This window comes from Acanthopagrus latus, chromosome 12, assembly GCF_904848185.1.
Source record: "Acanthopagrus latus isolate v.2019 chromosome 12, fAcaLat1.1, whole genome shotgun sequence".
Lineage (NCBI taxonomy): Eukaryota > Metazoa > Chordata > Actinopteri > Spariformes > Sparidae > Acanthopagrus > Acanthopagrus latus.
The window spans coordinates 115,191-130,519 of NC_051050.1; the positions used below are offsets into that span (position 1 = coordinate 115,191).

The 15,329-nt window shown below is 42.7% G+C and overlaps 1 protein-coding gene across 1 annotated transcript; it reads right to left on the reverse strand.

Moving 5' to 3' along the window:
• Window positions 1–65: 65 nt before the first annotated feature.
• LOC119030479 lies at window positions 66–2,844 on the reverse strand. The gene is made up of 3 exons (XM_037118106.1): window positions 2,069–2,844; window positions 1,769–1,861; window positions 66–1,536 (listed from the first exon to the last, which is right to left on the reverse strand). The coding sequence occupies exons 1-3, from the start codon at window positions 2,519–2,521 to the stop codon at window positions 904–906; spliced, it is 1,179 nt and encodes a 392-aa protein (XP_036974001.1). The 5' UTR covers window positions 2,522–2,844; the 3' UTR covers window positions 66–903.
• Between the last annotated feature and the right edge of the window lie 12,485 nt (window positions 2,845–15,329).

Sequence of the window (15,329 nt, forward strand, 5' to 3'; positions counted from 1 at the left end):
CTGACCTTGTTGATATCTGTGTAAAAATTGTGAACACTCCTTTACTCGGGGCTCATTCACTCAGCTCATGAATTTGACTGTGTGGTGAGTCCATCTGCAGATGGTTGGATTAAACTTACCGAAAAGACAGATCTGACTTTACTCTTTTATTGACAGAAATTTCCACCACAATAATCTGTGAAGGAAGATGAAGCAAATAATGCTGTTTTGGTATAATATTGTTTTCTGGGAAAAGCTGCTTAAATGACTTCAAATGCTGCTTGATCAGTTCTTTAAGGTTTGTAACTGTTTGAAGGGAGATGACTGGTGCAAACAGGATCTGTGTTATCTCTACCAATCCAATGATAAACTGCACAAATAAACTCTCTTTGATGTTATTGAGCAAAAATGGCAGTATTTTCAAAAGGATAAGCATTTGTCCTGAAGATTGTTTTAGTCTGTTGTCATTTGAGGTCAGTGTAGAAACACTAATGGGACATGGTCTGTCTCGAAGATCAAGAGGCGAGTAAGGGAAACAGTACATAGCTGAATTAAATGCTTCCAGTTCTATCAGCCGACTAATAGTGAGCTGTTTTAGCACACATTTGATCTCCATAGGGGCGACCCCTTCAAGAATAATATGCATAATATCTTGTGGGGTCTGCTCAATAAGATTAAAGCCAGGAAAATCAACCAATGTACTTCTCCTGTTGATCCCATAAGTTGTTTTTAAATTGTTCTTTACAAATTCGGTTTTGGCCTTCTCAATATCAAAACACTGTCTCAAATGTCTTTCCACTGTTCTTTTGTTGAAAAAATTCTCATCAAAGTTAGTCTGCATGTCATTTGCTGTGCACTCACAATGCCTACATTTACAAAGAGCAAAACCTACACCCTCTTTAAAACCTGCAAATTCATGCTGAGCTAATGTATCCCCACAAATGGAAACCACAGCCCCATACATCTATGATTAGGATCTATGTTTCCTAACGTGTAATAAACCATTAACAGTTTATTCATTGTTGCATGTGATCCAAGTGGATTGCATATTTCAATCTCGTCTGTGTATAAAATCAACTGCAACGCAGCATGTCTGACAGAAAAAAGTGGGTGGTGCCTAAGAAATTCACCATCAGCAATATCATATAAAAACCCCTCTTTACACCTCTTAGGTATACAGCTTATCATTGTGAATATCCGGGGATCAGAAAACAACTCCTCAAGGCTCTTGAATAACGGAACATAACAAAATGAGTTAGTCTTAACGGTAAGAGCTCTTGAATTTCCTCCTTTAATTCTACATGCAGTCTGTGATATGACCACCTCCTCAGGCTCAACAGGGTGAAAAAAATGCCGAATGCTACTGTCCTGTAGATGCGTAGATGAGACTTTTGTGAAGGGGTCTTTAAAATCATCAAACACTGCCAGGACTGCTGTTTGGAGCTTCTCCTTATTTCCAACATGGGTGTCAAAGGCGTTTTTGATTTGGCCCCTCAAGTTGTCCAGAAGGGAGGCTTGATACTGTTGCACATCAGCAACAACACTGTTGACATTCCCCTAGAATAAAACAAGATATACTTGTATGAATGAAAAATGCATTATCCATTTGCTAATCCATCACATCTTAATTTGTTATCATAAAAACTTAGATCAGCACAAAAAATCTCTATCTGGACAATTTTCCATTTAACTGCAACTACAGGATGTATCAAAGTAAATAAGTGCAAATGCACAGTATAAGTATGTCAGTATTAAAAAAAAAAAAAAAAGGCAGAATTGTGTGCAATACCTGAGATAAGTAACATCTCTCACGGACATTCAGAGAAAATGCTGCAGCATGCTGGGTCAGACTGTGGCCAAACACACCAAAGGATGCCTCTCCCTAACAAAAACATGGAAAAATGCAATTTAATTTGATAGTTGAGGGCAATAAAATATAACAAAGTTAATATTATGCATTACATAGTAAATTAATGAGTTATCATCTCAAGGAATTTCATAGCAAAAGAAAAAAAATATGGCAAAACAATTTTAAGCTATATTTTGGTGTAATTTGTTAGTACAACTGTATAATGTACATGAATCTCACCAAGTTTTCTGGATTCTCAATGGGCATGGGCTCCAGATTGCTGTCCTGATGTTCGGGGTCCTCCACTGGGTTTTGGGTGCCTGTATGACCATGCTCTGGTACGGTATCCCATCCATCCAGTCCCTCCTGCTGTGATGGTGCCGCCCGCGTGCCATCCGAGGTGACACAGCCATGAATAATGGGAATATCATAGTTTTCTTCGGCAAGCCTAGTTGAATCCGCATATGGGAAGGCTGAACGCCTTGGTGGGCGACCACTAGCCAAAAATGCTCTGTGCTTGCGTTTTAGGTGATAGAAAAATGAGTTGTATACTCTATAATCTGCTGCACAGCCATCTACTCCACAGGTGACATGGAAATTAGGACTTCTACCATGTCTTGAATTAACATGTCCAAGAAGCATTCTCAAAGTAAGAGCCACAAATACAAGGCATATAACACAACGCCAACTCATGATTAAATCTCACCAAGTTTGTCACTGGTTCAGTATTTTGCAGGCTGATCATACACTTTGAGCATAGACATATAAAGAGTAGACGCCTCGTCGAACGCTGCTGCCTGTTGGCGCTGATGAGAATTGGGGCGGTCACCCGTTCCACTCAGTGTAATCTGTTCAGCAGGCGCGATTAGGTGTCAGCGCATTTAATCAATCGTAACTCTGATATAGAAACGGATTTTCACGCGTTTTTTTTTTTTTGCTGTAAACGTCATACATTATAGGTATGACACAGGACACATGGGCCGGCATAGTTTATTCATTATAAATGGATTAACAGTAATAGAATATTCTGATGTATGATATATGTTATGTATGATAGGTATTTTGCAAACACTATAAACACAACAGAAATCATATAGGCTCTCTCTCTCTCTCTCTCTCTCTCTCTCTCTCTCTCTCTCTATATATATATATATATATATATATATATATATATATATATATATATATATATTTACACACACACACACACACACACACATATTATAGATACGTTTATATATCAGAGAAAATTAAAAATATATAAATCATGTAGAGTATCAATATGATTCATATATAATATATTATATATATATATACATTTATATTTCAGAGAAAATTAAAAATATATAAATCATGTAGAGTATCGATATGATTCATATATATAATATAATATAATATATATATATATATATATAGATAGATAGATAGATAGATAGATAGATAGATAGATAGATAGATACATTTATATATCAGAGAATATGAAAATATATATAAATCATATATAGAGTATCAATATAACTCATATCAGGTCAATGAGTGAGAAATAAGAGAGAGAATCATAAGTGACTAAAACAAAACCTGGGTAACAAATGGGGACGGGAAGGAAGTGGAATGCCTCTTTCTTCGTTCTTCTTAGTAGCCTACATTCATTCAACTCGGAGTAGAATGACCGCCCCAAGATGGCCGCCGCATTTCTCCCTGCCCGGCAGCCGTTGCGGCGTCTACTCTTTATATGTCTATGCACTTTGAGTAGATGAAGACGATGATTGACTATGGCGAATTTGGCGCCTGCTTGCCCCAAGGAAAGCTGGGTATGCGCTATATGCTACATTCAGGTGGTGCTCGTAAACCATAAAGTTAGAAAATGTAAAATGACAAGCTTTTATTTAGGCATACCAGTTGTTTGTATTAAGGGATATGCCAAGAAGCAGAATCAATGACAATGAAAGATGTAAACAATGAATGCAGGCAATAAAATATTTATATTACTATTGGTTCCTTACTGATAGACCTGTCACTGTTACAGTCTTTTACAGTGAAGAAAAATATAAGTTAAGTTGTTAACCACTGGAAATTGTTCACATGTATTGACGTGATACATAAGCACGCCTAAACTCGGACATCATAAAACCTGCCCGAGTTTACCACTTGTACTTGCAATTTTGATGGCTGTTAGGTGGGGAAGTGTTAATTTCCTACTTCGCGAGGATCACCTGAACGCAGCACAATCCACATGGTCATACTGGATCAAACCAGCAAGCTAGCAGAGCCGAGAGCGGAGGTGGAGCAGGTGTTTGCATGGGCAGCGACCAAGAAGGCCAGTTATGGTAAGTCAGTAACTCAACATAATTAATAGTCAGCTCACTCAGATTATTGCCGAACAAATTAAGTTGATAGGCGTGTGCACAAAATGTGTGCCTCCGGTTTTTCTAGTTGATGGAACAGGTAGCCAAAGGCTAGGTTGACTCTTTGCTGATAGCTAAGCTAACGCTAGCGGTAGCTCGCTAACTCAGTGCGAAATCCGTTTTGCTAATTGGCTAACCCAACTAGGATGGGGTGTGTAAATGAAGCGAGCTAACCAGTTTCAGGTAAATAAATTGTCTTAATGTAATGCAGGGTTCGCTGACGTTAATAGTTCTCTTTTACTGTCATGGGGGGTCAGCACCATGCAGAAGGAGAGAGGAGAGGAGAGCGGAGCGGGTGTGTGTGTGGGGTGGGGGTATCCTCAGTTAGTGTTCTGTTGTGTGTGCACGTGCATGCTTAACATGTTCAGTTCACAGCTTCCTTCATAATTTAAAAATATGAGCACAGCCCAAAATATGAGCTCCTTCAGTTTTAATTTTTTTCATTTAAAATGTTCTGCTAGAAGCAACTTTTTATTAACCCTCAGACCCAACTGTCCCTCACCCCTGATGGTGGTGGAGGTGAAGACTGCAACAGTAACATGTTACAGAGATGTATTTATTTTAAAGGAACTATTTAATACCCATTACTGAAATGATGAGGTTAAATGACTAATTTTACTGTGTCAACTAACGCGTCGGATGCCGCCCCAGCGGAGCAAGTACTTGAGTACTTGGATATTGGCTACAGCCCTACTAATTAGTTGTCGTGCTTCGTAGCAATTGACAAATAGTTTTGGTCCCTTTGCTCCCTTTGTATCTGTTTTTTCTTTTTTTCTTTTCTTTTTGATTATTTTTAAAATTATTCTTTTTCCTCTAAGTTACAGACTGCTTTTTCTTGGCGAGATGGAGACATTTGATGAGACAACTGTGTCACTCTTGCAAGGTAAATTTCTTCTAAATTACCGAGACATTTAACATTTGTGCATATCTTTAGACATATCTGGAATGATAAGTCCCGAATGCGGTTCCTTTTCAAACAGTTGCGGTCAGTTGCTATAATTGCCAAGCAAGCCTCATGTAGAATTTTGATCCGAATTTTCATGCTCTGAAAGTATAGGATTAACGTAGTTAACATAACAATAACTGTGTGACAGACATCCTCTTGGTAATCCATCAGGACAGTGATGACAGCGCAGGTAAATTGGGAAGTTGTTGTCACAACGCGGTGAGGGATGTCCTGTCTTGGGTTTTTGTCCTGTGATTTTCATGTTTTATTTTGAAAGGTAACTCTCCTCTCGTTTCAGGTCACTTGCCCTTCCTCCCGTGTCCCCGGTCTGACGTCATTCCTGATCCTTGATTGTTTTCACCTGTGTTCCCCTTCCTCATGTGTATAAAGTCTTTGTCTTCCCCTGTCCGCGTCGCAGAAGTATTTCGTCTCATGTCGTATACAGAAGCCATTTTCCACAGCCTTGCCTTGTATTTTCTCATAGATAAGTATCGTCAAGTTTTATTCTCTGTATTTGTTCTCTTTGGTTGTTTGACTCTTTGTGTTATAAAGTTTTTGGTTAGTGCTTTGATTTTCAGATTAGGATTTTGATAGCCGTTTGTTTCCTCCAGGTGGAGCGCCTTTTGTTGTAAGTTTTCCTTATTCAGTGTAGATATTTTTGATAGCCTGTGAGCTGACCTCTTCGGAGAGTTTTTTGTTTTCCATTTAAGTTTCATAATCTAGAAATTAAGAATAGTGTAGGTTCCTCCTTCGGGAGCGTTTTCCGTTTTACGTGTTCTATGTCTTGTAAGTCTTGTCTGTCACTATAGCATTTTCATAGCCATTGTTTTGTCATCCATACTAAAAGAGTTACAGATCAGATCAATAAAACCTGTCGTTATTTCATCTACTCTGCATCTGAGTCCTCTCTCTTTGTCTGAGCGTGACAGTATACTTCTGCCAGACATGGACTCAGCAGAAGCCGAGCGACTGTCGGAGGTGCTGCGGACACAGGAAGCTCGCCTGACTAGACAAGAGGAGTTCCAGACCGCCATGGCTGCCAACATGGGTCAACTCTCTTCTCAGTTACAAGAGCTTCTGGTTCAACTCAGCCGACCCAGCCCTGCAGCGCCGCCTCCGTCTATCCCCGCCCCCCCGGAAGCAAGTACATTCTCCGGAGGAGCCTCATGCAAGCTAGCACCGCCAGCTCAATACAACGGAGACGCTGGTTTATGCAAGGCTTTTTTGATCGATTGCTCCATTCACTTTGAACTAATGCCTCACGCTTTCCCCACTGAACGGGCGAAAGTGGCTTTTATGATCTCTCATTTAACAGGTCGAGCCAAGGCATGGGCGTCCGCAGAATGGAGCCGGAATTCCGCTGTGTGTGGGTCCGTTGCGGCATTCCAATCAGCACTGACTAAGACATTTGACCCGGTGAGTTCACACCGAGAAAAAGCCCAAGAGCTGAGTACCCTGAAACAAGGCAGAGAGTCAGTGTGCGATTATGCTATTCAGTTCCGCACGCTGGCGGCTGAGAGCGGGTGGAACAACATCGCGTTATATGACCTCTTCCTGAAGGGATTATCCCCTGCCATTCAAGATCTCCTAGTACCCCTGGATTTACCCACAAGCCTGGATGAACTCATCGCTCTCGCTATTCGCACCGACAATCGGCGAAATCAATTGAGACGACAGCGGGAGCCGAAACCGGGAGTTCGAGAAGCAGCGGGGTCCGCTCCGGAATCAAAATGGCGGAACACCGCTCCTGTCGCGTCTGAAAAGCCTCTCCAACACGGCGAGGAGCCCATGCAGCTTGGCAGAGCTCGTCTAACCCTCGAGGAACGCCAGAAAAGACAACAGGAGGGGAGGTGCTTTTACTGTGGCGATCCAGGTCATCTCATCGGCTCCTGTCCAGTGAAAAAGAAGCCTACGGTGAGTTCGAATCAGGTCTCCAAGACCAATTCTCGTCACCTTATGTCGGTTACCTTGAACTCTAATCACATATTGGATGTCATGATCGATTCTGGAGCCGATGAGAGTTTGATAGATTGGGGTCTGGCTCACAAATTACAACTTGAAAGTGATCCATTAGTCAGACCTATCCGTGCTCGCTCGCTCAATGGCAAGGAAATTTTTAATATCACCCACATAACCAAACCAGTTAAAATGTCTATTGGAGAACACCATGAGATGATCCAATTCCACCTCTTCACATCCACATCTCATTCTCTGATTCTGGGACAACCATGGCTATATGAACACAACCCTCACATCAACTGGAAAATTGGACTGATCAAAGAATGGGGGGAAGATTGTAAACGACAGGGGCATATGGAACAATCTGCTGAAATTAACTTGTTTTCTGCAACCCCTGTCACAGATGAGGATTACCCCGACCTGACCTCAGTACCACCCTGCTATCATCACTTAAAAGAAGTATTCAGCAAATCTAAAGCCCTCTCTCTTCCTCCACATCGACCCTACGACTGCTCCATCGAGTTAATTCCAGGATCCACCATTCCTAAGGGGAGACTATATTCCATTTCAGGACCAGAACGCCAGGCCATGAATGACTATATCACCACATCCCTGAAGGCTGGATTAATCCGCCCATCGTCGTCTCCTGCTGGAGCAGGATTTTTCTTCGTAGGAAAAAAGGATGGATCGCTACGCCCTTGCATTGATTACAGTCCCCTGAATGATATTACTGTCAAGAATAGATACCCTCTCCCACTCATGACTACTGTATTTGATCAGCTGCAACAAGCTAAAGTATTCACTAAACTAGACCTGCGCAACGCATATCATCTGGTTCGCATTAAAGAGGGGGATGAATGGAAGACTGGGTTCAATACACCTAGTGGTCACTATGAGTATTGTGTCATGCCTTTCGGCCTCACTAACGCACCTGCTGTCTTTCAGGCCATGATAAACGACGTCTTGAGGGATTTCTTGGACCAGTTCGTCTACGTCTATCTAGATGATATTTTGATTTACTCTCCTGACTTTGCCACACACAAGAACCATGTCACTCAGGTTCTCAAGAGACTACTTGAAAACCAACTCTATGTCAAAGCTGAAAAAAGTTTGTTTCATGCCGATACTGTCTCGTTCCTGGGCTTCATTGTAGCCCCTGGAAGAGTACAGATGGATCCGGCTAAAGTGAGCGCTGTGGCCGAATGGCCTACTCCAGACAGCCGCAAGAAGGTTCAGCAATTCTTGGGATTTGCGAACTTTTATAGGCGGTTTGTCAGAGGCTTCAGCGCAATAGCAGCGCCTCTCCATGCTCTTACCTCCACCCAGGTTCCTTTTCGCTGGTCTCCTGAGGCTGACAAAGCATTCCTGGATCTCAAACATCGCTTCACCACGGCTCCCATCCTCACCCTGCCGGACCCTCGACGACAGTTCGTGGTGGAGGTCGACGCATCCAATGATGGGGTGGGAGCTGTATTATCCCAACGATCTGAGAAGGATGGCAAGATGCACCCCTGCGCCTTCCTATCGCGACGGCTGTCCCAGGCAGAGCGCAATTATGATGTTGGCAATCGGGAGCTGCTAGCGGTGAAGCTTGCGTTGGAGGAGTGGAGGCATTGGTTGGAGGGGGCCGAACAACCATTCATTGTCTGGACAGACCACAAAAACCTTGAATTTATCCGAAAAGCTAAAAGGCTTAACTCACGCCAGGCCAGGTGGGCTCTATTCTTTAACCGTTTTTCTTTTTCTCTGTCCTACAGGCCGGGATCCCGGAACGTCAAGCCGGACGTGTTGTCCCGACTATTCGATCCCGAGCCCAAGACCAAGCAAACCGAAACTATCCTTCCACTGAACTGTGTGGTTGGAGCGGTGACTTGGCCTATAGAAAATGAGGTTAAGCAAGCAAATGGTGGTGCTCCCTCACCTCGTGGCTGTCCCGACAACCGTCTGTTCGTTCCCTCTGAGTTACGGCCACAGGTGATCCATTGGGCGCATACCTCGCTGCTTTCTTGTCACCCGGGAGTCAAAAGAACTATATACGTCATCTCCCGGAGGTTCTGGTGGCCCGCCATGGAGTCGGAGGTACGGGAGTACATCGAGGCTTGTTCGGTCTGTGCACGCAACAAGACGTCATCACGGGCTCGCTCTGGGTTACTCCAACCGCTTCCCATCCCGTCTCGACCTTGGTCACACATTTCGATGGACTTTGTCACTGGGCTCCCGGTCTCTCGAGGAAGCACTACAGTCCTCACAGTGGTAGATCGATTTTCCAAGATGGCGAAATTCATCGCTCTCCCCAAGCTACCATCTGCCAAAGAGACGGCAGAGACTATGATGAACATTGTTTTTCGTGTCCACGGGTTCCCCAAAGACATTGTTTCAGACCGGGGGCCCCAGTTCGTGTCCAGGTTCTGGAGGGAATTCTGCCGACTCATCGGAGCCAGAGCTAGCCTGACATCCGGCTATCATCCTGAAGCCAACGGCCAGACCGAACGCCTCAACCAACAACTGGAAACCGGCCTCCGATGCGTGGTTCACCAGAACCCCTCTACATGGAGCCAACACCTGGTCTGGGTTGAGTATGCGCACAATTCATTACCCACCTCTGCTACTGGTCTCTCTCCCTTTCATTGTGCTCTAGGATACCCCCCGCCTCTGTTTCCAGACAATGAAGGGGAAGTTTCGGTTCCCTCAGCCTACGCCATGGTTCGACGCTGCAGACGCATCTGGGCAGCCGCTCGACAGACTCTTGTTCGTCAAGGAGACCGCGTCAAGAGAACCGCGGATCGGAAGAGACGTCCAGCCCCAGACTATCGACAAGGCCAGAGAGTGTGGCTGTCAGCGAAAGACCTCAATCTCAAAGTTCCTTCCAAGAAGTTGGCCCCTCGTTTTGTGGGTCCCTTCCCCATCACCAAGATCATCGGACCCGCAGCTGTACGACTTCGTCTGCCCCAGTCCCTGAGAGTTCATCCGACGTTCCATGTGAGCCAGATCAAACCTGCCAGAGAAAGTAAGATAGCTACCACCACGCCCCCACCACCACCTGAGGTCATTGATGGGGGTCCGGTTTACAAGGTGAAACGACTGTTGGCGGTTCGTAACCGGGGCCGGGGCAGACAATACTTGGTGGATTGGGAAGGCTATGGACCCGAGGAGCGACAATGGGTACCATCTAGGCATATTGTTGACCCCGACCTCATCACAGATTTTCATCGGGCCCACCCTGAGCAACCTGGGCCGTCAGGTGTCGGCCCTAGAGGGGGGGGTACTGTCACAACGCGGTGAGGGATGTCCTGTCTTGGGTTTTTGTCCTGTGATTTTCATGTTTTATTTTGAAAGGTAACTCTCCTCTCGTTTCAGGTCACTTGCCCTTCCTCCCGTGTCCCCGGTCTGACGTCATTCCTGATCCTTGATTGTTTTCACCTGTGTTCCCCTTCCTCATGTGTATAAAGTCTTTGTCTTCCCCTGTCCGCGTCGCAGAAGTATTTCGTCTCATGTCGTATACAGAAGCCATTTTCCACAGCCTTGCCTTGTATTTTCTCATAGATAAGTATCGTCAAGTTTTATTCTCTGTATTTGTTCTCTTTGGTTGTTTGACTCTTTGTGTTATAAAGTTTTTGGTTAGTGCTTTGATTTTCAGATTAGGATTTTGATAGCCGTTTGTTTCCTCCAGGTGGAGCGCCTTTTGTTGTAAGTTTTCCTTATTCAGTGTAGATATTTTTGATAGCCTGTGAGCTGACCTCTTCGGAGAGTTTTTTGTTTTCCATTTAAGTTTCATAATCTAGAAATTAAGAATAGTGTAGGTTCCTCCTTCGGGAGCGTTTTCCGTTTTACGTGTTCTATGTCTTGTAAGTCTTGTCTGTCACTATAGCATTTTCATAGCCATTGTTTTGTCATCCATACTAAAAGAGTTACAGATCAGATCAATAAAACCTGTCGTTATTTCATCTACTCTGCATCTGAGTCCTCTCTCTTTGTCTGAGCGTGACAGTTGTCTCTGCTAATGTGTTATGAACTAATGCCTATTGCATTCAACTGTGTGCTTGGTTCAGAAGCAAACTTTCCCCTCTAACCTATGTATTATTCAACTACTTCTGACTACATTTTGTTGTATATATCCTTCCACGTTGCTGTCGATGCATATAATCTCTGCTCTCAAGGAATCACTCTCCCTTAACTGTGTTTTCACACACTCTCATTGTTATTTACGCATGTGCAATACCCGATTAAAACCTTTATATCATTTTAATAGCCAGGTAGTTCATTTGCTCCTTTTTGTTTGCCATCTTTTTGCCAGATGAGCTCTTTTTCCTTATCTTTGAACTCCAGGTTCCTCATTTACAGATTTGAAAGTGTATGTGAAGTTGTTGCTTTTTTTAGAAGGTCTTATTCAGTGTCTGTGAGTTAGTGGCAGCACACCCGGATTTGTGAATTTCATGTAGTACTGGGCAATACACAATCAGATATCAAGATTGTTTGAAATAATTCCTTGATATCAGTATTGTGACAGTGTTGTACTACTACTTTGTAAATACGTTTACAAATCTTGGTCTCTATGCACATCTCTAGTCTCTGCTTTGGTGTGAATGATCTCAGAGGGAAGCTGACAGTAAAAGTTTAAATGCTTTTGCTGTTGATTCAGTGGCAGGCCATGACTCCAGAAAAATTCAAGCCAGACACTACAAAACACTTAAGGAGTTGTGGAAGAAACCTAGACCAAACCAGGATGATGCGGCTCATCTCTTAGATCTTGAGTTTGAGTCAAGAAGAGCCTTTATAGACTCAAGTTCACTCAAAGAAGAGGATAGGACTGAAAAGATCCTAGATGCGTATCCCTGCTTCAGAGACCACAAGCATGTGAGTTACTTAATTCTTATAATCCTTTGATAATTAGTCATCCTCCAAAATTGTTTGCGATTTTCTCTCTAACAAATGTTCTGTTTATTTTTACACTGAGATCATGGATGAACTGGGCCGAATTTTAGAGGCAGACAATAAGAACTTCACTGACCAGGTCAAAGCCAGATGGGAAAGCTTTTGCCAAAATATGCTGTTCTTTGGAGTGTGGAACAAGTCACTGAAGCCACCAAGGGGTCTTGATAAAAGTAAGCATAATATAGTATAGGGTCATTCCATATAAAATCAACTAACTGGGAAAAAAATTCCCACCTTACACCTTCAGAATCAGCTGGGTTTTTTTCTGTGTATGCTTTCTATCTTTCATCTATTCTATGTATCTTTTGCATATTCAGTGAAGCCATGCAAAACTTAACATTCATACTATGGATATTTTGTGAGTTACAGCTCCTCAAAGTACATTCAATTAGGTCCAAATTTCACACTATTTTATTCACTTCATTATTTTCTAGCATTTTTGAGCCCTCATAACTTCATTCACAATAGAGATAGCCACATTAAATTTTCATGGCTGAAAAACAGTCATTGGTATCCTGGGTGTGTCAGATGTTTTCTGGTAATTTATCAGAGAAAACTTGAAAAAGTGCATTTTGGGGAAACTTTCAAGGGTCATATCAGCATTTGGGATAGATGGTTGGTTAAAACACGTTATGGCAGATGAAAGCTCTCATTTTTAGCTATGTTTTGAGACCAGGCTCATGTTACAGTCATGATGCCCTCTATCAAAATTATTTTCTAAAATAGACAGACTCCTGTGATATAGATTTTGGCTTAAGATTGTGACAGCTAGGATGGATGTAAAATTGATTTGGTTGCAGTTTTCAACAGAGCTCAAGTGATGATTTCATGTGGCTATGTAATGAAGATCTGAGGGCTCATTCATGCCAGAAAAACATGAATAAAAATGGAATAAAATGGACATTCAACAAGTGCCTCCCACCAGACCCCCTTAGAATCAGTTGATTTCATACAGTATCGTTGCATATTTAATAAAGCCATGCAGAATTTTACATTGATACTATGAGTTACAGATCCTCAAAGTAATGTGGTTTTTTTTTACTCATGTCATTTACACACACACAGATACACTGTTCTCTGACAGCATAGTTTTTCCATGAGGACACTACTTTGGGCTCTGCATAAAATCAATGTTCTCACAACGTGCACAATATTGTCGCTATGGGCTATGTGTGGCAAATTGTGGCCACTCATGCACTAATGGATGACTTGTGATTGAGGTTTAGTGGGATGCATATGTAGTACACACCGTGGGTCTGCATGGTTTCATGCTTGTTCGCTGTTGAGCTTTCTTTTCAGTTAAACAACACTTAATGTCACAGTCAAATTGTCTAGCAAAAACAAGGACAATACATTTGATGTATCCATGTTTTCCAGGTGGACAGTTCCTTGCTCTGTTGAAGGCACTTCCTTCAATGTTTCCTTCCCCAGCTGCTCCACCCAAAAAGCTTGGATCAGCAAGTGAGGCGCTGTTTCATATTCTTGAGGTGAGTTTGAGTTATTTTCAGTTAAACTGAAACTAAACTTGATATGCCTGAGGTTTAATTTTGAACTCCTTTGTTGCACTCAGCCATCTGAGGACCCCAACGTGTTTCTCCAGAGACGACCCATCACCAGTCCAGTCCTCCTGGTAGAATCTACTAACCTCCTCCTGGCTGTTGGCACAGTGCCGCTGACCACCTTGCCTAAAGAAATTATCCACGAGGCTCCTCTCATCTTGCTGGGGTGTTACTACACCTTCCACCTTACCTACCCCAAGTGTATTTCTACTTTGTTGTCCATCATCCAGACAGAGGTACTGAAGGACAGTATTCATGAGTGTGACCTCACTCATTCGTACAAAAAGGCAATAGCTGAATGGGAAGAATTTAACAAGAAGTAGAGCCAGAAATGCACAGGTTTGTCCCCTGACAATTTTCACAGTCACCAAATGTGATTGCTGCTCAGTCTTTGAGAAATATGTTGATGACTGAAAGTCTATTGTTGTTTTAATATTTTTGGTAACCAGGTATTGAATGTGTGATGACATGATGTCGGAGTAAAAATTCTTAAAAGATATGTGTGATCACATCTTTTTTGAATCAGTGTGACAGCAATGTTTGGTTAATGTTTGCTTTTCCAAAAGGTCACAGTACAGGTCATTTTGGTTGAAAGCGGTTTATAAATTTGTAGTGATCTGCTCACACAGGATTTGTTTAAATTAAAAAGCTTGTTAATATTTGTAGCAGCAACAGATTCAGAGTTGCCTTGTATGTAAACCATTCTAACTGTATCCTTCCCTGGTTTCATGTTAATAAAACCATGTTTTTCAAGCATTGCCATGTTTACTTATTTTAAGAACAAGTGATCTAATTTAGCTCCCTAAAAACAAGAATTTCATAATTCTAATTTTTAGTAATTTGATGTAAAAAAAAGTACTAGTTTTGAGTGATAATAGGTTTGTTTTGCATTAACTAGACTTAAATAAATTGCTTGAAATTAGTGTTTTTGATCTCATTTCAAGATTTTATGGGCTATAATCAGAGTCACACAGCTTTACTGGTTTTAAGACAACTTAACAAGCTAAATTTGCTTACTGCACTGGCAGCCAAATTTGCTGCTTTTAAGTGCAAGTATGCTTAAATCTAGGGTGTTTGACCTTAAATTTGACAGGCCATTTTTGCAGTATACCCCAACCAAACTCCACCCAGAGTTTTCTACCAGCAACCAAGCTGGAGAACCCCTAGAGTGTACAGGATCTCAATTAAGGTAATAAAGAAACATATATACATGTGTGTACCTCTCCTTACCTGAGTCAAGGAAATGTCTCCGGCTGGCCTCCCATCCATGGCAAACTCTCCACCGTCAGCATCACCTGCCGGACCAAAACCAACATTGGTGAAGGGGAGCCCCTGGGGGGACCATCATCCATCCATGAGACCCTCGAGCATCACACCATGCCAGACTGTATTAACTCTCTATTCAGTTGCTTTCTTCTCCCTCTCCACCAGATGGAGCCATCGCACCTCACTTCCCTTTCCTCCTCCTCGGTGTGGCCCCACCTCAGCCAATCCCTTGCCTGGATGAGCCTTGGAGGAGGGACCCCCCTCCCTCCCCCAATGCTACATCTAGAGGCACTGGCTCACCTCCTGCTATCACTCCCTCCGAAGAAGCAGCTTGGCTGCGAAACGTAAGGGTTTACAGGCTGAACTGGGCCTAACCTAGTAGGCTTTTCTTAGATAATTTGGTTTTTATCCTCTCTTGTTGACCTACACAGGCT